The sequence below is a fragment of the Argiope bruennichi genome, chromosome X1, assembly GCF_947563725.1.
Source record: "Argiope bruennichi chromosome X1, qqArgBrue1.1, whole genome shotgun sequence".
Lineage (NCBI taxonomy): Eukaryota > Metazoa > Arthropoda > Arachnida > Araneae > Araneidae > Argiope > Argiope bruennichi.
In genome coordinates, this window is record NC_079162.1 from 26,589,180 (window position 1) to 26,614,037 (window position 24,858).

The 24,858-nt window shown below is 30.3% G+C and overlaps 1 protein-coding gene across 1 annotated transcript in view; it reads left to right on the forward strand.

The window, feature by feature from the left end:
• Positions 1 to 214: 214 nt before the first annotated feature.
• Positions 215 to 24,858, forward strand: part of LOC129958946 (putative defense protein 3) — a 50,160-nt gene continuing 25,516 nt past the window's right edge. The window contains exon 1 of the mRNA XM_056071700.1: positions 215 to 560. Within this exon, the coding sequence (XP_055927675.1) occupies positions 359 to 560 (202 nt within the window). The 5' untranslated portion in view covers positions 215 to 358. The remainder of the gene's footprint in view (positions 561 to 24,858) is intronic.

Genomic DNA, 24,858 nt, shown 5'->3' on the forward strand with positions numbered 1-24,858 from the left:
TTGGCTCTAGATTCTAGAAACAAAAATAATCGTCACAACAAGTGAGTGCACGTGCACTGAAAATAGAACGACATTTTTTTTGCCCCGTCATTGATACAAACCAAAATAAAAACCGAATGACCGGTAACAAAATTCGCCTGTAAGACTGTCAGAGCGGAAGTCGAGACTTAAATCTGAAAAGATAAACAAGACTGGTTTTGCGTTAAGGTTACTGCACCTGCAAAAAGTGGGTCAGGACAATCCAATATAGTTCAAAAAGCAAATTCCAATAGACGCAAGAAATGTTTGGGATCATCCTTGACCTTCAAACTGGAAGCGTCAGAATTCCGTCGGCAGTCTCTTTTCGACAGCCGTTGAAATGGACGCAAAAAATAAACTTCTATTGACTGCTCTAATTTTGTTAAACTCTCGAGTTAAAGGTTATCCTTATGGAGCACCTACGGATCTTTGTGATACAATTAGTCCTATGAGAACTCAAAGTTTGCCTCTTCAAATGAACGATGCCCCATACGTGCTCCTGCAAACAGCGATCTCCTACAAACCAGGACAAGTCATAAATGGTAAATATATTTCAATTTTTCATGATGGAAAATTATATCTTAATGCGAAACAGTACAGTGTTTTTATTTTTAAATATAAATTATTTTATTCTATTCGAATGAATGCAAGGAGTTAAAGAAAAATAAATTTTGACTTTCGCATGCATTAAAAACAACCTTATTCTTCTATTAAAATAAATCTTATATTCGAAGAAAAATTTTTAATAAATTTACACCAACTTCATTCATTTCTAAATATTATTTCATACTCCCTTTAATCCATAATGATAATGGGAGTTAATGAATTTAATTTATCCCGTAATAATAATAGGAAGAAAAAGTAAATATAGAAAGTAACATTTATTAAATTAAACAATCAATTCAAAATATTACTTCTAAATTTTATTTTTAGTGTTTGACAGTTTTTGAATTTTGCAATAATTTTTTACTGAATTTTAAACTTGTACGTTGAATCCCTTGGCTGCGAAGTTTTGCTTTCTCATTCTTTTCTGTAAGAAATAGTTTGATGGCGCTTTTAACTCGAATAATGGATTTTCATTTTCATTTTTTTTTCAAATTTCGGAATAACGTAGATTTAGAAACTCCAGTGGTGCGAGCTACTGATCTTATGGCACCTCTTCTGCTAAAAGGAATATGTTTGTTTTAAGTTTTCTTTCATAATCTTTACATTTACATCAGCAGTTTGGTTTTTTAAAAGAATCGACATTAGTATAAGATTAATCCTGACAGTTATTTTCAGAAGTACGTTTCAAATGTTCGATATAGTCATTCTTTTGTACTTAAATTATTCTGCAGCTATTGTAATTGCACATTCCTACAATCTTTTGGAAGGGGGGGGGTCCATTTTTTGATGCAAGAATAATTGAACAATTGCAGCTCGACCTTTGTTGAAAACTCTCTTTTTTCATCTAAATTTTTCAATGGGTTGATATTTACCTGAAATAAAACATTTGATTTTGATCATCTGATGAAATTAGAAAAATCGTTAGAATTTGTAATTGTTAGATTATCTTAACAATTGAAAGATAATTTTCGGATGTTCCAATACAATGTTTCCATGATATCTATCAAAATAAATAACAGATGTCATGAAATATTGATTTTAATTGAAGATTTCGCATGTTGCTCTACACTTTAGAGTTGTATTCGCCAATAATTCCCATTTAACTAGTCACTCGTTACTATTATTATGGGACAGAGGGAGTGAATCAAAGCACGTCTTTACTGGCTTAGAAGCTCAGCACGAGACACGTTAGTGGTGGCTTAAATACATCGTCAATTAAATTAACCACTTAACTGATTTGCCCATACGATCTACGTGGATCCAATTTTGTAACTTTCAAGTCAAAAATGAAAGTTATAATTCGTTAAAAAAAATAACGTTGAATTCATAAATATCTCAAATGATCTGTGGAATCTTAGTTAAATCAAAACAATGACATATTTTCGAAACAGAAGATGTCATCGTATTAGAAGGGAAGGAAAATGAAACAATTAAATATTTAATATATTTCCTGTTTCAAAAGGCATCAGTTAATGGGTAAACCGACTTATTTGTACTGGTTTATTTATCTTTAAAGTAATAAACAATAACTTGATTAATGCTGAGAGTGCCTCAGTGCATATTTTATAATTGGTAGTTTTTGAGTTGCAAGACAAGCATGTGGTAATTATGTGTATACACGCATTATCGTGCAGAGCAAAATCAATTATGCAATAACAAATCAAATATTTTGATGTAAAGTGCCTAGGATTCTTTTTAACAGAATAAGTTAAACACACATCGAAGAAAGAATCAGAGCAATTTTAAGACGAAAGTGTGTGTGTGTGTGTGTGTGTGTGTGTGTGTGTGTGTGTGTGTGTGTGTGTGTGTGTGTGTGTGTGTGTGTGTGTGTGTGTGTGTGTGTGTGTGTGTGTGTGTGTGTTAACTTAAAACGTAAAAAAAATTGATGGCAGTGGTAATAAAAGTATGGTGAATCAAAATTTCGATAATTGCGTTATTTTTAAAAATTTATTAATCGTAATTATAATAAAGCACGATAATCCAAAACTACTAAAATCTCAATGCACAATGCTTTGCTTTAACAAATAATAATCTACAAAATTTTATTAAAAAAATTATCAATTAATAAGTAGAAATGAATCGTTACATAGCCAACTCCAAATATATGATTTAACATAATAAAAAATTCATATTATTCTACAGGAGGATTTAATGAATAAAACATCATATTTCTTTTTAAAAGAAAGATAACTGAAAAATCAACTCATTTCATCTATCTCTGAGATTTTGCTTCCTTTATGAAGATGAGAGTAGCAGCATTATGATTATTTCAAATGTAGCAATATAATTTCATGAGTAATGATAATTTCAGAATTATTCTGTAAAATTAAAAGAAAAATCAGTTTAAAGATTAATGCACTTTGCCCATTTATCTTTGAAATTCTAATTTAGAAAGTTATTTTTAACTTAAATTGAGAAACTTTAAATTATTACTTCGCAGAAATAGCTTTCAAGGAGCATTTCTTCAAAAGAATAAATAAACAATATATGTCTCTGCATATATACAGAATATAGCTCATTTGCTGTAGCAGCCTTTTAGGAATAAATATCATTAAAGAGCTAGAATTTCAGTATTACTGTATAATTAAAACTGCACGGAAACAAATGGATAATAATTTATAAAGTAGCATTTCTTAGTAGTCGCTAGGCTACTAGGAAAGGTTAATTGAAACAAGCTTCTTATTAAAGAAGATATTGTAAACATTATAAATGGATGAATCTCATATTAACAATTTATTATTAATTCATGAAAATTATTTAAAGTAAGGATTAAAAGCTGCTAGTTATTAAGTAGAAAAAAGCATGAAACGCATGTTTTAGCATCTCAATTAATAATTATAGTAAGAAATTCTAGTTTATGTGATAGTGCTTCTTATAAATTAGAAATAATTTCCTGAAACTATAATAGTTCATATAAAAGAGATATTAAATGTAAGTACAGGGTGTTTTTTTTTAACTGACGGTACTGAGAGACCTCTGTAGCTCGAACTATCCGCCGCAAAGTCACCAAATTTTGTACGAGGACTATTGACGGCATGGGAAAAAAGATTCCGCCGGAAAAAAAAATTAGTTTGAAAAGTTGGGATAGGGGGAACTTTTGATCAAAATTTTAAGTTTAACTGCATGATAAAATTTTAAAAAAGCTACAGTAAACAGATAAATGAATAACAAAGAATTAATTTTTCCACAAATGTACTTTATTCGAAAAAATAACTTCTGTAAATGGTTACAAATTGCAAAAAAGAGGAGGTATTACTCGACTTCCTTTTTATTTTTTGTTCTTTTGTTTTTATTCAGTAGAATCTCTTTCCCGTGGAAGACATCGGCTATTTTCAATATGACCTCCATTTTCTTTGGCTAAGCATTGCATTCTGTACACCTTACTCTTTACAGCTGAATGTAACATTTCAGGAGGCATGTTCATAATAATCACTGTTATGTTTTACTTTAAAACTGATAAGTTCGAGACTCCACCAAAATAAACCTTCGATTTTAAATAACCCCATAGAAAAAAAGTCACATGGGGTTATATCTGGGGAGCGATGTCTCCATTCAACACGAAAACGGCGACTAATGTCTCTTTCTTCTGTAAAGTGACGGCGCAACAGTTTCTGTACGGATGTACCTATATGTGGTGGTGCTCCATCCTGCATAAAGACAATTTTATCTTAGCATTGCCTTTGCTGAAGTTTTGGGATAACAAAACTACTCAGCATATCATCTTTGAGCGTTTACGGAACAGGTCTGCGGTCCTGCTTGGGTAATAGTCTCAAAAAAGTATGGTCCGATGATAAAATCTGCTGTAAAACCACACCAAATAGTTACTTTCTGAGAATGGAGTGGGATTTCTTGTAATGCACGGGGTTGTTCAGATGCCCAAATTTTAGAATTCTGAGTGTTAACAGTCCCACTCAAATAAAAATGGCCCTCATCACTCCAGAGAATTGTCCAAGGCCAAGCCTCGTCGACCTCCATCCTGGCAAGAAATGTCAAAGCAAAGGTTATTCGAAGATTATAATCTGTAGATTTTAGTTCATGCAAAAGGCTAATTTTATATGGATAAAATTGAAGAATTTTTCTTAAAACTTTCCATACTGTTGAAGCACTAACATCCAGATGTCGAGGAATTCCAAGTGTGCTGCTATTACCAGCAGTACTCGTCTGATTTCTTTCAATGATTGCAGTCGCAACATCTGTGATCGCATCCTCCGATACCGGTTTCCGTCCTCTACAGGCCGAGTTGCGAGAGAACCTATTTTTTCAAATTTGTTAATCATTGCTTTCACTGCATTAATTGATAGAGGTTCTTTACGTAAATTATTTCGACTTCTAAACTCGCGAAGAGCGGCCCCTGCATTGGATTGATTAAGATAAAAGAGCTTCACAATTAATGCACGCTGATACTTGAAATGATTTTCAATGCCCCGCTTCTTTTTATAACTCAAAATACTGACTCTGGTGTCGACTAAATAATTGGGATTTTGCATTTTGCAATTTTCCCCCGTGTTTTATGCAAAATTTTAGCTGTCTTAAAGTGTAAAGCGCCACATTTTCGCCTATGGGCAACTTTTGGAACTATTTTTTGCGCGGATTCCTTTTTCCCATGTCATCAATAGTCTCCGTACAAAATTTGGTGGCTTTGCGGATGATAGTTCAAGCTACAGAGGTCTCTGAGTACCGTCAGTTTTAAAAAAATACCCTGTACAATAAACAAATATAATAGTAAAGTACCTTTCTAATACTCTTTTTCACTGCTCTTAATTCTTTACTTGTTAATGGCATTTAATAAAGCGTTGTTTTTATATTAAATTATTTAATTCATTCGTCTATATATTCACCTGTTCTCCGTTGTTTTTTGTGCATTAATTAGGCTTTATAGAAATATCTTTTAAAAATTGTTTCTTGAAAGAATAATTAAATAAATAATGCATCTCTTTCTATTGGAACATATCTTGATTGCATATAAAAGGAAATACCTACGCTTTCCTCTACCAGAGTGGAGCATGATGGGATCAATAAAAGATTCCCTCAAATATCCGCCATAAATATCGGCCTAGCGCCATCTATCGGTGATATATGTTATTACTTTTGCTTGGAAGCTTGGAAAGTGGATCGCCTGATAGGTGACATGTGACCATGGACCAACCAGCCTCAAAAGAGCATAAGTTAATTACTTTCTTGTTTATACTTCTCAAAAAATGCACATAAACACAGAATTAACAGCGAGATCTTTCAATCGCCTTATTTTCTATATTCTTCATAATTTTTTTTAATTTATTGCATTATTTTCTGCATTCTTTTATCGATATCCAGATAAAAATATGATGAAAAAATTCCCCATAATTATAAATTTTCTTATATGCATTTATGTCTTCTTAAAAACCCTATTAAATGAAATATGTAAGAAATTGGCATATTTAACCTAACATTACAACAGCTTATGAGGATGTAAAAAGAGAATTTGATGTTAAAAATAGTTTAATGAGATATTAAAAAATATGATTCGTCGTCTTGTTCTGTCAAGACAGATTAGAGCTATTTATTTTCTGAGAGCTAAAAAAACCCTTCTGCTGAGATGTTGTTCACTTTGAGTAAATGTAAAGAGAAATAAGAATGGAACAGTGAATTATTAATAATGAGATTAATTTAAAACTAATTTGATAAAAGATAAGAAAAAATATCATTTGTGTAAAATCTTCTATCAAGAAAATCTTAAGGAATAAATGTCTAGAAGAAAAGGAAAAACTCTGCATCTATGATTAACTTCACTTAACGAATGTGCTGAGCGTAAAAAAGTCCATCAAGGAGGGAGGGGGAAAGTTTTCATTTTCGACAATTGTAACGACTCGTTCCCTCCTCTTGGAGAAAAATAACTTCTTTCCCTTTTCTCCCTCCAAGAAAAACTGCTTCTAAAAAGGAAAACGTCGTCAGCGCTTTTAATCTGGAGACCAGGACCTTCTAAAAAGACAAGTTCTGTTGTAATTTAATCATCGATAGATCAATAGAATTTTCTTCGTAGGGCTTTTATCTCCTCTAAGTCCCTGAAACCTCCGCGGTAAATCCCGTTTCGTAATTATTGCCGATAGCAATCAAGTAGCTTTGCGGAATTTCAAAGAACATCATTACTGCAAGATTTCAAAAAGCAACTTGCCTTGTCATTTAAATCGACTTCTCGTCGAAAATGCGGAGCTTGTTTCCCACTGGCTTTGTTTGGTTAGTTTCTGGATATGACGGCGGGGTTTAAATGAGAAGAAAACTTTTGATGTAAATGGTGATCAAGCAGAGCTCAACAGTTTTCAGACTCCTTCATCAGATGCATTTCAGGGAGAATAAAAGAAACTTTGCTATGCAATATCCCTGCTTTCAAACAGGGCGATCTCTTTTATATACATGGAAATATTATCAGCGATCGGATAAGGTTATTTAAAATTTAATTGTGAAGAGGCTTATCAAAGTAAATATAATGTTACGGCGGTTTGTAAATGTTAAATATTTCTGATGCAAATAGAACTTACTCTAACTTACTGTAAATGCTTTATTCTTATAACTCCATTTTAAAGTTTCTTGTCAAAGCAATATATTTTTAAATAATACATAATAAGCATTTATATATAATTAACCTGTTCTTGTATTTAAATTAATTTCCACCTAAAAGTTAGAAATAAAGTTAACCCTTTCTAGGGCCGTGGGAAGTATGCTTCCCACCAAATTTATCAATCTTTGTATGAAATTATGTAGGTTGGCATAAGTTCTGACAAATTTTTTTAGTAAGTCAGAAACTTAGATGCTTCAGTTCTTTATCTCAGACAAAATGATGTGTCTTGATTTGTTACTTAATTATTAATTAACCAAATTAATTAATTAATCAAATTAAATTTATCTAATAAACTAAATGAATACCTTTTCTTATTCTAATTTCAAGCCTAAAAATATTTTTACATAATATGACTAGAAAAAAAATGGCCCTTTAAAGGGTTAATATAAACTCTGTTTCATCAGACGCATTTTATTAAAATTCACGAATTGACTCTAGATCGCATGATGCTCTTTATTAACTATTCAGAGCAATTCACAGCAATCGGATATGATTGTTTTAAACTCGCTTTATGTGAATAATTCATTCTCATAACTTTACAATAAAGCAACTAATCAAAGTAAATATTGCCAAATAGAAAGGATATGAATATTTCGAATTTTTTTGAAAAAGGCTTGAATTGAAGGCATTTCTTCATAAGACATATTTCGTAAAATATAAAAAAGAAATAAGAATTCTGCACGTTGTCTTTTGTTTTGAGTTTCACAGGTCCCCGAGTAACATTCACATGATTTTTGAATATACTGATAATGCTACTAATTTAATTCTAAGCTACACTATTTTTTTAATTAAAGTTGGAAAAACTAAATAAATATGAATAAAAAAGAAAGAAAAAATTACTTTGAAATTGAGCTCCTTTGAAGTTTCTCTGAAAATTAATTATTTAGAGAAATTTCAATTGATTAGTTCAAATTTCTTTGCAGAAAATTAGTTTACCTCAAATTAGAATTGTGATAAGCAAATTCTTCTGTTAATTAAATATAAAATTTTTCAACTAGATTGCATTTTGCATTTTTTGTTTTCAAATTTATATCGCTGTGCAATAGGAGAGGGAACTTGTTCTGTATGCATGTTTATTTATCACAACTTGATTCTAATGTAAATTTCCAAAGTAAATATTACGAAACAGAGAAGTATTTAGAGGAGGATATTACAATTACTTTTATAGTGCTCATAAAGATTAGGTGTAGACAGTGCCAACATTAATAAGTTTCATTTTGAGGGGGGGGGGAACTAACGGATGGAATTTTTTCAACTCTTCTTAGTTTTCAAAGGAGCGAACGTTATAATTTAAATGGATAAAAATAATTTTTAAAAATATATAGAATAAATGTTTCAGAATTTTAAATTGAGACAAAAATTAGGTTCTCAAACTCATTGATGTTTGAATTTCTGTAATATAATTAGTTTAAACAATATTTGTGGAATACGAAAAATTTCGAAGTGCTTTAATACCACAAAGACATAGAATAAAATTTTAAGAAAATTTAAGAATTGAAGATTAAAGAAACAAAATTAGTTTCTGCATAAATTCAAATTTTTTTTTCTGCATTCTTACGATTAAAATTCTTTTGAAATCTATCTTTATGCTATTTATATAATATATAAACAATTCAGTAAAAATCTTATTTTCTTTTAGTTTCTAGTATAAACTTCATGTTGCTTCATATTCATTTATTGATAAGTCTATATTTAATTTCTTTATTAGATTCTACGAAAGAAGTGAAAAGATGTCACAATTTCCAATCCTTTTTTTTTTTTTTTTTGTCTAATCTTTTTATTACCCTTTATGAAAAATATTGCTTATAAAAGATATTTCGAGGGCTTTTTAAAATAATTTTTTAGCATCTGCAACTATTGAATAAAGAACTTGAGAAATTCTGATATGTAGAATACATGAAAGACTTCCTCAGAAAATGTGAAAGGTACTGAACTGAGAATAAAATAAAATTATAAGAAGTTAAAAATAAAATTTCTAAAAATATTTCTGCTCTGATTTTAATGGTTCTGCTTTGTATATTGACTGAATTCTATGAAAGAAGTTAAAATTATATTTCACCTTCTCGCTCTTTATAATCTTTTCAAAATACTTTTTGAAAAGCATTGCATGTGAAATATGTTTTAAATCTTGCGAAATATAATGCTTGTTTTCATGAATAAGAAGCCGTTGAGCAAACAACTTGTCAAATTCAGATCTATAGAATGGATGAAAGGCTTCCTAGTGCATTTTAATGGTACTGAGAATAAAATGAAACCTTGGGATATTAAAAGGAAATTTTCAAAATTATTCCGTCTCTTTTCTTAGTAAAGTAAGGTGGTATAAGGATATTTTATTACGAAGTCGTTGAAGCAAAAAAGAAAAAAAAATGTATAAAATACACAACATGCAAGATAAAGGGCGCATATATCGCTTGTGTTCCTAATGTCGTCTACCACGGTTAAATCTTTATTATTGCTAGTTCGTGGCGGCTTCTTTTGAAAATACAAAACTTGCATCTTCAGTACTAGTTTGTAAAAGCCAGACTTTGCTTATTTTTTATATTGTGAGTTAATAAATAGCTTTTATTTCTTTTAATATATTTAATAAGGTTCAAGTGATAATATCATGCCATTTGAAACAGTGATGGCAGCGATGATGAGTTTCATTGTTATATAGTTTTTTCGTTGCTTTGCTTTCCAGTTGCTGAATTCTAGGCTGTTATATTTGGGAGTTAAATTGTTCCCCTTATCGCTTATTTGAATTTTCGCATATCTCCTAAGGCTATATTAGGAATGTTTTCTAAGTAGAAGTTGTTGTTATTTTTCAGATGTCACATAGAAAAAGGGGGAAATTAAAATAAAACTGACTGTAATAGCAGTAAAAACAAAGAAGGGCTGTCGAAAGCTTTACATGCACATTAAAAAATTACGTAAAAGAAACATAAATTTCGAAAGTTGATGTGCCTTTTAAGAAGAAAGCTTATGTTTACCTTTTGATGTAGAAGATCAACTGGTTAACATTTTTTTTTATATAAATGGATAAAATTATTATAGACTTAAAAGAAAAGATATAAAAGGGATAGTAGTTCAACTTAGAAATAATTAATACAGCCTATTTCTTGAAAAATCAAAATTACAGAAGACGTTGTCTCGTCTTTTTTCCCTTTCGTGTATACAAAATAAACCAAGAGAAAATATTGTAATTGTCAAAAAATTCGAAACATTGACGAATGTCTGTTTTAAACTTCTCTGAGCACGAAAAGATTATGTTTGAATTATGACTGTCTGTGAATATAGTTCAAAAATGCTTTGAGCTAGGCTAATGAAAATCGGTATAAGTCTTTACACCAAACTTGTAGATTCACCTTTCGAACTTAATACATTCAAAAGAAATCTATCTGTTCGAATATAAGTTCACAAGAAACTGCAAAACGAAGAGAGATGTATGGATAAAATTTGGTACACAGATTTTACATCTAAAGTGTAGGTAGGGTTCTTGTTTTAACCAAATTCGTCAAGGGGTTGTTCGTCTGTCAGCTTGTACTTTCGTAAGCATGTAAGCATGATAGCTAAAAGAAGTAACGACTTAAATATTTGAAATTTGGTATATGATTTTGTGAATATGTATGTAACAATTGTAATTCTGTGTCAAATTTGGCTTTCAATCGGTCTGAAAAAAAGGTATCCAAACTATACATTGATTTTTCTGTACTTGCGCTTTAACCGCATTCCAGCGATTAATCGCCAAAGAGCGTATGCTAATGGGATCTTTTATAACTATAGATCGCAATGACATGCGATTAATAATACACTAATACATTTATTACAGAATGTACGAGAACGTTTCCCACTGATATTTCCAAAGGTCTCTTTGCTTTGCCTCTAAGGAAATCTTAATGCTTTCTTCGGTACGGACTGAGAGATTCTCATCTATTATGTAAAAAAAGAAAAAAAAACTTTTTAAAAATTTGAATTAGAGCAGAAGAAATGTCTTTCAATTCAGATTTTCAACATTGGTAAGACTGGAGTGGTCAACAAAAGAGTGTGAAAGTTGTTTCTTTGAAAGGAAAACTTGAACTATCTGCAGCAGGATTTGGTCTTCTAATAACCATCGTTGCATGCCAGGTTCTCTTAACTTTGCAACAACGATATTTATGTTTTCAGAAAATGAATGAAAAACGAACTAATGGATGGGTTTCATCCTCCACCACACACCCAAGCAACATAGATATGATCGATTTTGAACCCGAAAATTCTATCGCTTTTTAATGTCTTCCTCCACATTCTTTATATCATATAAAGTCACTTGACAAAACATTTATGAGGACTTTGAAAACGTGCTAAGCACAAAATATTGACTGCCTATGCATATTCTCGGAGTAGAAACAGTTTCCTCCAATAGTAAAACAGGCAGGAAATGTTTACTTAAAAGTAAGTGGGAATAACTGTGAAGGTTTTTAAGTCCATTGGAATTATGTCTTTTTATTCCAACATTCTTACAGATTTATATTTCTTAAGATATCAGCGATCTTTGACTCAAGCGGAGTAACAATAAATAAACAATCTTTAACAGTCCAGTTTTTCTCTATAGCAATCCCGTCATCCAATACCTTTAAAGCCAGACATTCACGATCATTCAACGCCACGCCAGTTGAGTGGTGCCACTCTAGAATCTAACGTCAGGACGAAAAATATCAGAATTGGCATGCCATGAATTGGGAAATGGAATATCTCACACGTCTTAATTTCCTTTCAACCCATTTTCGTCGTGCAATTTGGAATGGAGGCTCTCTGAATGCGAATGGGGAGAGAGAGCTGTTGGGAGGGAGCACTCTAGAAAGGAGTCCAAATGGGATTGAAATGAAATTACTATGGAATGCCAAATATTAATATAACATTTTCAGAATTTAATCATTCATTTGTCGAATAATTTTAATCAAATATTGATTCCATATTAGTGGAGTCGCTTGATAATAAATTTAAGAAAAATTGATTTTAAGATTCATTAATATTTATAATACTGAATTATGAAATACATTAGAGACTAAAAATATATAAAATATTAAATACAAAATTTTAACCATCAATTAAAAATTGAAATAAATTATGACTAAAATTTCAGCTTACTTAAAATTTCCCTATCAGCGCGTCACGCTTTTATGTTCATATTTTTTATTTAAACAGTTCTCTAATAAAAACATATTTCTTAACGCTTTTATATTTTTATTCTTTAAGCGAAAAAAATAATGAATAAAGTTTTCAGAAGGTATACCAAAGGCCTTTAAGTTCCAGTTGACTCTATAGATTTGCATAAATATACTTTATTCTTCAGATACAAATAACTTTAAATTATCAATTTACTATGCCCTCTTGAATTCTACAGTTCATGAAAGAAAAAATAACACCCCCTGTTATTAGATGCTATACAATCTCACAATGAAACTTCCAACCGTTTCTGAATATTTCGGGAGAATGAAAAAAATATTCAACCTAGAAGGGAAGATCCAATTTTGAATTTCCACCCTGCGAATGCATGCATCTCATCTCGAATAAGGCTTCACAAAAGGAGAAATCTCACAGCCCATATTTATTTCTTTCGAAAGCAAAATCACATCCACTTTCGCGAATAAATAATACATGACAACATTAATCCCAATTTGCATTCCTCCTTTATAAATCTTTTTCCAGGAGAAAAAAAAAGTCGAGTCGAGTCGTGGAAATCCATTAGCGTGTTCTTAACGACCATTTCCTATTTAAAACGGACTTTTGTACCTGACTTAATCACAGTCTTGTCCATTTGGTCCGAGCCTTCATTCCTATGTCTGATTGGGGACGATTAACTGGCATTGTGGTAATAAACTGGAAGCGGTTTTTCATTTTTTTCACTCTGATTTCCTTTCTTTTTTCCTCTTCTTTTTATGGTTTCTTTTCGTAATTTATTACAGAAACTGCATTCGCTTAGCGTTATTTGCCTCTCGATTCATGTTGTCTCATTTCCCTAAACGATGTGCCTAGACTTTTCTTATTTGCTTTTTTCTATTCTCTTCCTTTTTTCCCCTTTCTTTTTTAAGATTTTATTATTTCAGGAGAGACATCATTGAGTATACGAAATAAAACCGATTTCGTCTGCAAGAAAAGAAATGAAAAGGGAACTTGAATTCTTGTTTTTAATATAAAGCTACGAGATTCTTTGTTTTAAGTTGCGAAGAATTGAAAAAAAAGGGGAAAAAAAAATCAGGAACATCGCACTAAACAGTTTTGAGACTAATATGAAAAACAGCAGATACTTGTAATCACAATTATTAATTATAAAAATATTAAAACGTAGGTGATTTCACATTAGTACATTCAAAACTTTCTAAATCGTCAAATGTTAAATACTTATACTTAAGTTTACCAGCTATCATAACAGGCTGAAAACCAAATAAACATAATAAAACCATACTTTTTAGAGCACTAAAAAGTAGAAACCTTTTTATTTTAATCATTTATAATTTATTATTATCATAATTCATTATTACAAGTATTGTGGAATATTAATTGTTTACTACCAGGTTGCATCTATTGTACGGAATCAAAATTTAACAAAAACTAATCATTTAAAAGGTAATTAAATTCTAAAAATATTTAAATAGTGTACTGTTATCAAAAAGGCAGCATTAAAAAGCGTAGAAAAATTTCAAGAAAAGAAAATGTAAAAATTTTCTTAAATTGAATGCAGGTGAAAAATCTATAACAAAATTCAATTTTTTTATGACAAAACAACAAACGATACTAAGATTAGTTCAGTTATATTAACGTTTCCCTTTGAAGCTTGGGGCTATCTGGGGGGGGGGGGGTAAATAATATAATAAAATGTATGTTATAATAATAAACTACTGTTTTTTCACTTAATAAAAAATTGTATTAAAAATTCCCTTAAAATGATTTTGGAAACTAGAAAAACAACAGGACGGTAATTAAAAGGACTTCATTGAAGGAATTAAAACAAACAAAAAAGACTGCATTGTGCGCGAAATTCATCTTCCAATATAAAATATTTCGAAATTATAACTTCTCCAACTCTAAGCATAGAATCAATACAAAATGACTTTTGAACTTTTATTTAGCAAAATTCTTGAAGTATATATTGAACTAATGATGAAATTCGGAAATAGAACAGAACCGAAATAGGAACGATTGCGAAACTTTGTCAGAAACTGAAGTAAACAGCCATTCGCTCATTAGGTTATTTGCTTTTCTAACACAAACTAGAAATCTTGCTGTGATGTTTTGCGCAAAATATTTGGAACTTCAAAGACTTTCTGTGCTTTTTCAAACTTTCAGCACTATTTTTAGATGATGTTTGAAGATGGAGAGATTTATATCTTCTTTAAACTATGATAAAAGCAAAGAACTAAAAGACTTTTCAAATAATATAATTCAAGATCTTTTCATCTTTACTGTTTGAAAATACACTGCGTATATTAAATATTGCTGATAAAGTTTCACATATTTTATGAGATATTTATGAACTCATTTCCCAGAATGTGTAAGAATTTTTGGGTTTTTCTTCAATAATATGAATATGATACTTTCAAATACGAGTCTTGTAATATGCATTCTCTTTGAAAGTATTCCTATTTTTCTTTGTTTGTTTCAAAATAAGTTATTGGTTCTTCAAAAGAGTAAACAGAAAAGTATTGATAATAAAAACAAGTTAATCCAAGTCTAGTATTTCTATATTTTGTCTGTCTGAACATATTTTGTTTGAAAGCAAACAATTTATGCATGTGCGAATTTTTCTTACAATAATTTTGACAAACTAATCATAGAAAAATTAAAAAATAAATTTTGGGTATAAAGAGAGTATTTTCTTGGGTTTTTTTTAAACAAAATTAAATCTCATTTCGAGATAGCATTATCTAGTAATTCCAATTTAAAACTCTTATACATTGTTTCATGGAACAACGCTTGTATGTACCAAGTAGTATGGTACCAGTAGTAAACTATATGGAACTAAATAACTTAAATAGAATAATTGTCATGTGTTTCAACGAATCAAACATAATTTACGATTACATGAAATAAAAATCGATTGAAATTATTACCTGCAATTATATTGCCAACTGTAACTATAGAGAGAATTACTATACTGACCTGGAGAAGAGACCTCTAACCAGTTGGAGCCCTTCTTTTATTATACCTAGAACTCGTAATATATACTTCGCCTTATCCTCGTATTTATGGCGTTTTTTATTTAAGGTCAATAAGAATGGAAGTCATTAATAAAATATATTTATCCAAATTTTGTATTCGGAAATCTATCAGAATAATATTTTGAAAACAATCAAATTTGCTTAAATCATTTGTAATTCTTAAGTGGTTTCTTTAAAATATTTCAATTCTGTTTTCAAGTGTGTTATTTTTTTAATATATTACAAACATAAATGTTTTGTTAACCCTTCCTTAATTGCAATATAAATTCATACTGCAGTGTACTATTATTTTTTTTCAAGCGATAACTCGCTAAATATAGTAATCCACAAAATTTCATTACAACCCTTCAAAGCTAAACTTCATTTTATACTATTATTCATGCTGATGGCAGTTTGGTAACATTCCTTGAGCTTGGCTACGAAACCATACCATAATTTTAAGTCCAGCCAATCGTTGAGATAAAGATTTTGTTAAGTGTAACCGACTTACAATGCTACTAAAGTATGCACTGTATTTTCTTGTCTTCCTTTTTATTTGGCACCCTAAATCTGACATTTTCTTTTAAGTTGCAATCCAAGCAAAATAAAGTTAGGCTGCCTCTATGTAAATAAATGTATATTAAGAAATTTTAAAAGATGCTTTTTTCCTTTGATATTACCTGCTTCCGCAGCGCGGGAGTCCACTGATTTTAATATTAATGAACTCTAAATATTAATATTACAAGCTAACTATTAAAAATTAACTATTCATACTATTTTGAATAATATTGAATTTATTAATTTTGCTATATTTTTAAAAATATTTAATATAATACATCCCCAATTAATATAGTATTTATAGAAATTTGCATTAATTAATATTATTGCTAATCATAAATCAAAAGTATCATAGAATGAATGACTTCCTGAAATTATTTTTATTTTCCAAATATTTTAGAATTTCAAATAATATGCAAGATAAAAGGATTAGGGTGACATTGTTTGCTTTGAAATGGCTTAATTAAGATGCTGCAATGAATCCCAAAATAATTTTAAAAAATCTTCTTAATATATTTTCTTTCCATTCAATTAAATATTTCATTTTTGAAAAAATATTTTTCAAAAGTAATTATATTAATTTGAAATAAATCCAAGTATCGAAAGGCAGATACTTAACACTTGCATTAGCTGGAAGCCGAAAACTGTTGAAAGGGACAGAATTTTTGAAAAAAAATCTTTTGAAATAATTAAGGTGAATTGTAATGACAAATATTTTTATCTAACAAAAGTGGATCCAAAAATACTCCCCAAACAAGAAAAGAAAAGAGTTACCGCCTTTCTAAAAAGTAAAATACTTGTAGCCTTGAGCATGTTATGTTTATTGAATTCTTAACAATTGTCAGAACACTTCCTTTAAAAAAAGTGACAAAACCTCTTAAAGTAGTCTCTTTTATGTGTAAAGTGAAACGGCAACACTGTTTGTTATTTATTCAAAGTATAGTTTTCGTTTTTATTCCAGTTGCAGTGCATCACACTTTTTTTTCCTCTTATTTGAATGAAGAGAACAATTTCTAAGGATTCGACGCTCTATTGTTCGGTGTTGATTTTAAATTTCATTTGAGGAGCAAAGCGTAAATATTTGAATATCGACGCTAAAAGTTTTGCATCTTTTTTTTTTCGAAGCGCTAATTAAACGCCTTTTATTGTTAACTACGATAATTTATCTAGATAATTATCTGGAGCATGTATTAAAATAATGCTATTGTCCTATTTAAGATTATTTGAAGAGAATGAAAAATCTCATTTCAGAAAGCTTTACATTTTCCGAATGGAATCAAATATTGAATGTAAAACAAGCTTTAAAAGTAAATTCATGAAAAAGATGTAACTTTTAATACGAAACAATGTTAATTACGTGAAACAAGGATAATCAGTAGCAGGGAAAATTCATTCAAAACTACCTCAAAAATAATGCTATTTTCTGAATGAATTTCCTCCCCGTAGATTTCTGAAGTGCTGTTTACTTCAAGACATTCGATAGCAATTCTTGTTGAAAATTTAGAATTTCTAATTATAAAATTAGCAACTGTTTTGTGTTTTTATTTTAAATTTTTTAATCATTTACTGATGCATAACATCTTAAAAATGATTTTCAATATACAATCTTTTTTTCAAGAGAAAGCAACATAGGAATAAAACATATATTTTAAAAAACTGGCTTAGTGCTTTTGAAATTGAAGTCATATACTTTAATTGTTCTAATTTATTTGTCACTAAGATAAAAGAAGGAAGAAAATAAAAGATTTCCCAATTGGAATCAAATATTGAATGTTAAACAAGATTAATAAGTTAAAACATAAAAATGTTTCAACTTTAAATAAAAAATGATACATTTTATCTTATGATTAGCAATGAGTATAATTAGCGTGAGGCAAGGGTTGTAAGTAAAAGAGAAAATTCATTCAAAACTCTTCTGATAGAATTTTGATGCCCTGATGATTTCATGACACATGATAGTAAAGGACCGCGGTGGTCTGGTGGTAAGGTTCGGCTTCGGAACCGGGAGATTTCATGCTCGAGACCCCATTCCACAGAAGAACCACTATGTAAGCGGATCTGGTGTACGGTAAATCTATCGGGGCCAAGCATCCTCCCGTTGATGTGGTGTAGAAGTTTGTGAGAAGGGTAAGAAGGTTTGGAAGAGGGGGATGCCAGCTCAGGTGTCGTCCTCGTCATCTGACCGCAGTTCAAACTTACGAAGTCCGTAACAAAATAGCATTAGTGTTGTTTCAAAAACGGAACGTTAATATAACTATACATGATAGAATACAATTATTATTTTTTCGTACACTACTTAGAATTTTTAACTATAAAACTATCATATTTTCTGCTTAGTTTCATTTTAAAAAGCTTTTTGACAAATTGTTTATGCGTGATATTCCAGAAATTAATTTTCAATGCTCTGTCTGTTTTTAATGAGAAAAAACACAAAAATAAAAACCTGTATAAAACCTCTTCTTAGAACCTATATTATTATATAAGAATAAACATTATATTTTATACGAACTTTAAAAATAGAAATTATATGGGTTAAATGTTCTAACTGAAGAACTTTGGAACCTCTTAACTACAGTTTAATGGACTTTTGACGAGTTCCACTTACCAAAAAGGAGAGAAGTTCATTTGCTGCAGCCGCAGATTAATATACAAAGACCCGCGATTTCCCTATACAAACCCAAATTAATATAATTTAACCATTAGTAGCCCATTAAATGGCATATTATTTTACTAAGAATTAAATATTTATTTTGATTTAATGGTGAATGAATGTGTTCAGTATTATTCATATCCGGTTCACTGAAATGGTTAAAACGCTACTTTTTTGCTAATTAATTTGCTAAATATACGAAGAAATTACAAATAATTAATAATAAGAAATTACAATAAAAATACAATACTACATACATTCATTATAATCATCACCAATTCCATCTTCCCATTTCAGATAGCCGACTGCTAGAAAAAGATCTTTTTAGAATTATCCGTCTGTCTATTAGTCGGTTTGTAACTTACTAACACAAACTCAAAAAGTGATGAGTTGGACGAATGAAGTTTGGAATGTCACCGTTATCTTTATCAAATTTTGGGTTGTAACTTGTGTCCGGGAAATCTGTCTGTGCTTCCGTATACTTGTGAAAGCGGTGGCTCAAATTCGGCATCAGGTTGATAAACGAAATATGATAAATGTTTTGCCCCTGGAATGTAAATATTGTTACGGAATTAACACCGCCGGGGTTCTTTTGCGATTCATTGGTCGATGAAATAAACAGTCCTTTAGTGACAGACGACGACTTTTGTAAACACGAAGATGACAAATATACAGCCGAGATGAACAAAGGAACCACACAGTAGCACACTACAACAAACAATGTCCCACAAGTAGTATTCTGTAGTAAAGACAACCACAGTACACAAAGCGGCCAGAGAGAATTCAGTAGAAGGAGGAAACTGTGTAGCTTCACTCTACGATCTCTCCAAACGTCTGCAATTCTTCACTGTCTCCTCCCTTTAGCTGTATCGAACTGCCGACACGACTGGCTACTCCACACACGACTCGATGCTGCTTCCATGATAAACACCAGGACTCGGCACACAGCTCAATTCAGCAATCGCTTGAGCTCCACAAAACACTTCTCTTCACTGGACTGATCCAACTATATGCCCTAGACTCTTTCCACGATTGATTTCGGCTTGAGACTATTGGCGTTTTATAATTCACGGAGATGGGCCTAGTAGGTTCTGGACCAATCAGACGTATCTCGGTTTCTATTGGCTGAATCGTTAAAATTCTGGAAGTTTCCAGTCATATCTATTTTGTCGCCAGATTCGTTGCCAAGCTCTGAGGTCACTGACGCGACACCTGATCAGCACCCGACAGAGCGATCGTAAAACGGTATTTCCAGTGATTGAACTAACCGTGCTGGGAAGAAACATTACAGGTTTGTAAAAATGTATTTCAAATCTTGGATCAAATCCACCAATGAGTTGTCTATCTCTCTGTCTGTCCATTTGCTTGCATATAACCATAATAATTCAAGAACGCATAAAGTGTGAGGGATAAAATTTATTAAGTGACCTTTATTTCAAAACAGTCGATATGTATCAAATTCTGGACCATTCTGTTTGTCACAGTATCTCAATGACTCGCAGCGAGCTAACTAAATGAAACATATATCTAAATATATTTCTAAATAAAATATACATCTCATAAAATCAAAATAAAATTTCTTAATTCATGAATTACAGCACCATTTGATCAAAGCATAGATTCAGATATGAAAAAACAATATTAACTATAAATAGGTTACAAATTACTAATTTATATTTTATTTGTATTAAAATAACTGAAAATTGCAATTATATCCAAATCAAAAACGATGTATCATGAATATTCTGCAATAAATTTGATAAATGACCCTAACCATGTAAAAGTTCGAAAACAAAAAATGTAAAATTATTATTAGCCATTTATAATAAAGGTCTATGTTCCACATCGATACAGTTCATCAAAAGTCCTGTCAATGGTTTTGATTGTGTGCTGCTGTTTAAAAATTGTTTATTTGTTTTTGAATAAACCTTCTTTCTTCAATTCGTTAGCCAGTTTATTTAGGTGATGTGAAAGCAATCAAATACAATATATCCTCTTACCAGCTAGGACCGCGGTGGCCTGGTGATAAGGTCTCGGCTTCGGAAACGAGGTGTTTCAGGTTCGAGATCCGATTCCACCGGAAAACCGTCGCGTAAGCAGGTCTGGTACGTGTTAAATTCGTCGGGGCCAAACGACCACCCGCTAGTTTGTAGGGGGTTCCAGCTCAGATGTCGTCCTCGTCATCTAACTACGGTTCAAAATTACGAGGTTCATCCCAAAATAGCCCTAGTTTTGCTTTAAAACGGAACGTTAATAAAACTAAACTAAACCTCTTAACTGCTAAATTACAAATTCATAATGGGGAGGTAAACATAGTAAAATTATGCAAACAAAAAGTGGAAGGTTGTTGCTCGACTGACTACAAATACTTGCCGAATTTGTAGTAATTATTAGTTTAAAACCCACAAATCGAAAGAAGCCGCTATCATGCTTCTCCTTTTCTGAGTTTTTGCAATTATCTCGCCAAATTTTAATTCTAATGAGGTGGTTGTTGGGTCTTCTTGGTTTTTGGCTAGGGTGCTGTTGGCTCTTCTGAAAGAGTTGAGAAATGGGCAACTAACTTTTTATTCGTTTTAATATCAGATTTCGGAAAGGAAATGGAAAGGTTTACTATTTAGAAATTATCAATTAAATCAGAATCCTAGAAATATGTATGAAAGTGCTTTATTTATGTTGTATCTCAGTTCTATAAAGGAACATTTTTTTAAATTTGCTTTCTTTTTTGTTTATCTAATATTATACATTATCTAATTATTTGGTATGTTTAAAATCTACTTATGAAAAACAGTCGGTAATCTTTTAGTATTTTTTAAACTCATTTGATTCAAACATTTTATCATTTCTTAATCCCTAGAGGAAAAAAGCAATTCTAAGATATTGAAATTAGTATACCTACGCTAAAAATAAAAGAACAATATTCATTTGGACACAAAAATAAAAGCAAATGCACTTAATAAACTATATTAAAAAGAGAATGAATATTTATTTATGTAGAAAAACTATTTTATTAAATGTTAGAGATATGAATCAGAAATAACTCAAAACAGTTGTTTTCTACAATTCTTCTTCAAATACTCTTTCAGAAAATAATAGATTTCTTTTTTAAAAAAATCAAGTATCTTTTAATCATTTCGATGGTTATTTCCCTAAGGATTAAATATTTTTCAAAAGACATCAGAGAAAAAACATAGCTCCATCTCTAAAATTTCACTTATATTCTATGAAATAAAAATGAATATAAGATAGATGAGAAAATTCCGTTCATCATTCATCAACTCGCCATTTTTAACTTCCATAAGCACATCAGCGACAGTTGCTAGCGAAGGTATATAAAGAGCATAGTTAGCTAAATATTTTAAGAGCCATTTACTTTATGACAAATGTTTAAGTCTTAGAAATGTTTAAGATTTTCTAAACTTTAGTTTAAGCGCCCAAAATTCTTCTACTTAAATCCTTGCTCTAGAAAGCACTTCTTATCCTTTCACAAATGATACGCCTACGCACTAGCTACTTAGCTAATCTTTATATAAGCTTTCTTAGCTCTTCTTAACAAGTTCTTAATAAGTTGCTCAAATAGATTCGCCGGGCTTTTATTCTCGCGAACTTTCTTCCTTCCAAGTCTCTTTTATCTCAATTTTTTTTTTTTTTTTCCTTTTTAGGGACTTTACCTTTAGAAGTCTTCAAAAGAAAATCACTTCTTGAGCTTAGTACTTACTAAAAACACACTTGACCGCGAAAAAAAAATACTTCGCCGCTTTTACATCGACTTTTGAAACATGTATTTCTAAATTTTTGATATCATATCAATAGTTTTCTGTCAAAGAAATTACTAAGAACTCTACAAATAAAAGTGTTACATCGATAAAGAAAAAACCCCGGCGAAATTGCTCAATACTACCTTGAATATGAGCTGGATTGAAAAGCATCGGAATCACAAAAGGAAGTGTATCAATAAAAAAAATTTTTTTTTTTTAAGCGTAGAAGCTACTTTTGTTTAGAAGCGAGATAAAAATTCGTCCGCCTGAATTTTACTTTCGGTGAATGAGAGAAGATTTTTATTTATTTTTCCTGACATTTTAAGATTTGTATTCCTTTATAAAGCAATGGTAAAAGTCATTAAAAGTTTGGAAATTTTTCAAAGTACTGACAGAGTTTAAGGTTTCCCTTACTTGAAATGGTAAAAGAGTTGTTTTCATTCATCTAGCCATTTTTAATGACAGTACGTGTACTTTTATATTAAGGCACGTTATTATTATCACTATTTTTAATATTTTTATTTTCATAATAGTTAGAATTAATTGCATTTTATAGTGGCTATTCAAATTTCGTTTCTTTTTCATGCATCTTTTATTATACATTTATATTTACCTTGGTTTAATTAGGTTTGTGAAGATGGAATTTTGAGTCAATTTTTCACTCGTTTGTTTATATGCTGCCTCTCAGAAATTTTATATAGCTATGCGTTTTCAATGACAATATACTATTATAATATTTTTTAGACTTAATTTTAATTAAATTTTGATTTTATACTCAAGGCATTGCCTTATAGTGGAATTCAGAGAAAATCGATTTTAAAATGTCATATCGTCTATTATGATAAATTATAAATATGTTAAAGGCTACGGAACAGAAAATAAATAAAATAAAGAAAGGGTTTTTTTTTAATTTCTTTTATTAGTGTACTTAAAGTTAGAAAACAAATGTTTTATTAAAAATCTGTTGGTCAAACAAAATCATAAAATTGTTAGGTACTAAAAATAATGTTATAAGAAAACTAAGTCAAGTTAAAGAACTTTAAAAATAATTCCTCAACATTCATGAAAAAATAACAATACATTATAAATGTGATTCAAATTTCAATTAGAGTATTTCAGTCAGGCTCTTATTTATGCCTTTGTTTTGACCTCCATATTTTTGATAAAAAATTTTATGTTCTGCTTTTTGATGATCTAATAAAAGCATGTTTTTTTATTATTATTTTCATTATTATTGACAACGCCAATGGTTTTCTATTGGATATGTAAAACTACGATATGAATAGACCACGTGATTTTGATCCGTTGTCAGATGTTAAGGACAAACCTCAGAAGAAACCACTCTTTCCGAATTTCTTAATACACTAACGTGAGGAATTTTTGACTCGTGGTAGCAAATATAGGGTGCAGCAGACTCACATATGTGGATGAATTTTTATTGATTTGAGTTTTCTAAACTGTGGTTCTTCAATAATTATAAAGAATTTCAAAACTACAGTGATACCACCACCTTTGGATTGAAATGAGATTACACGAGGAAAAGTTTCCACTCTAATCATGGTTTAAAAGCTAATTTCTAGCCTTCTAGAGATAGGCATATACTTCCAATTGAAAAGATATTTTAAACAATGTATGGAATTACACTTATGTTGTTTGAATCAACAAATGTATTGTTAAAAAATTACAAAATCAAAATTTTTATATTTACAAAGTATGATTTTTTTTATATATTATAACCCTATCAATCACATTTTGAAAAAATATTCTTGAGACACCAACATTTAAATAAAATATTATACTCTTCTACGACCAAACCTGCTTGAGTTATAAAATTCTGAACATTAAGTTGATTTTATACTTTTTCAATGCACGCATACAGGAATATCCGCCAATAAATGGGTATTACTTGCTCGAGTTTGCTGTTGATTGGTTTAAATCAATGAAATTAAGAAACTTTATAGTTTTAGTCACAAAAGAGTAGAACTTTTTTTCATCAAAATATTAAAGTGTCAAAAATATTTTATCAAATATGATTAATAGTATCAGGAAGTTAAAAATGTAGCGTTTATAATTTTTTTCATCGATATATGTAGCGGCTCAAATTCTTTACATCAATTTAAACATCTTTGAAGTTAGAAGTATACGCCGGTTTAGAAATTAATTACTGCGCCACTATTCAAATATACAAATTTTTATCATGTCAAATGTAGGAAACTTTGCCATTCAATCGCACAAGAGTAATATAAATTCATTTAATTGTATTTTAAAACTGGATCAGAAAATTGATAAATAAGTCATGGCAACAAATTTACTTTATCAGAATATAAAATAAAGAATACAATGGTCATTTCAATATACTTGCTCTACACAAATTTTATGGGCACTCTTACGTTTCTTTTTCCTGATACAGTAGACTCCCGATTATCCGCGGGCGGGTTATCAGCGCCTGTAGCACTAAGTTTTTTTTTTTTTTTTTTTTTTTTGCTTCCAAGCAAAGAGAAAATGCTTCCAAAGCAAGAA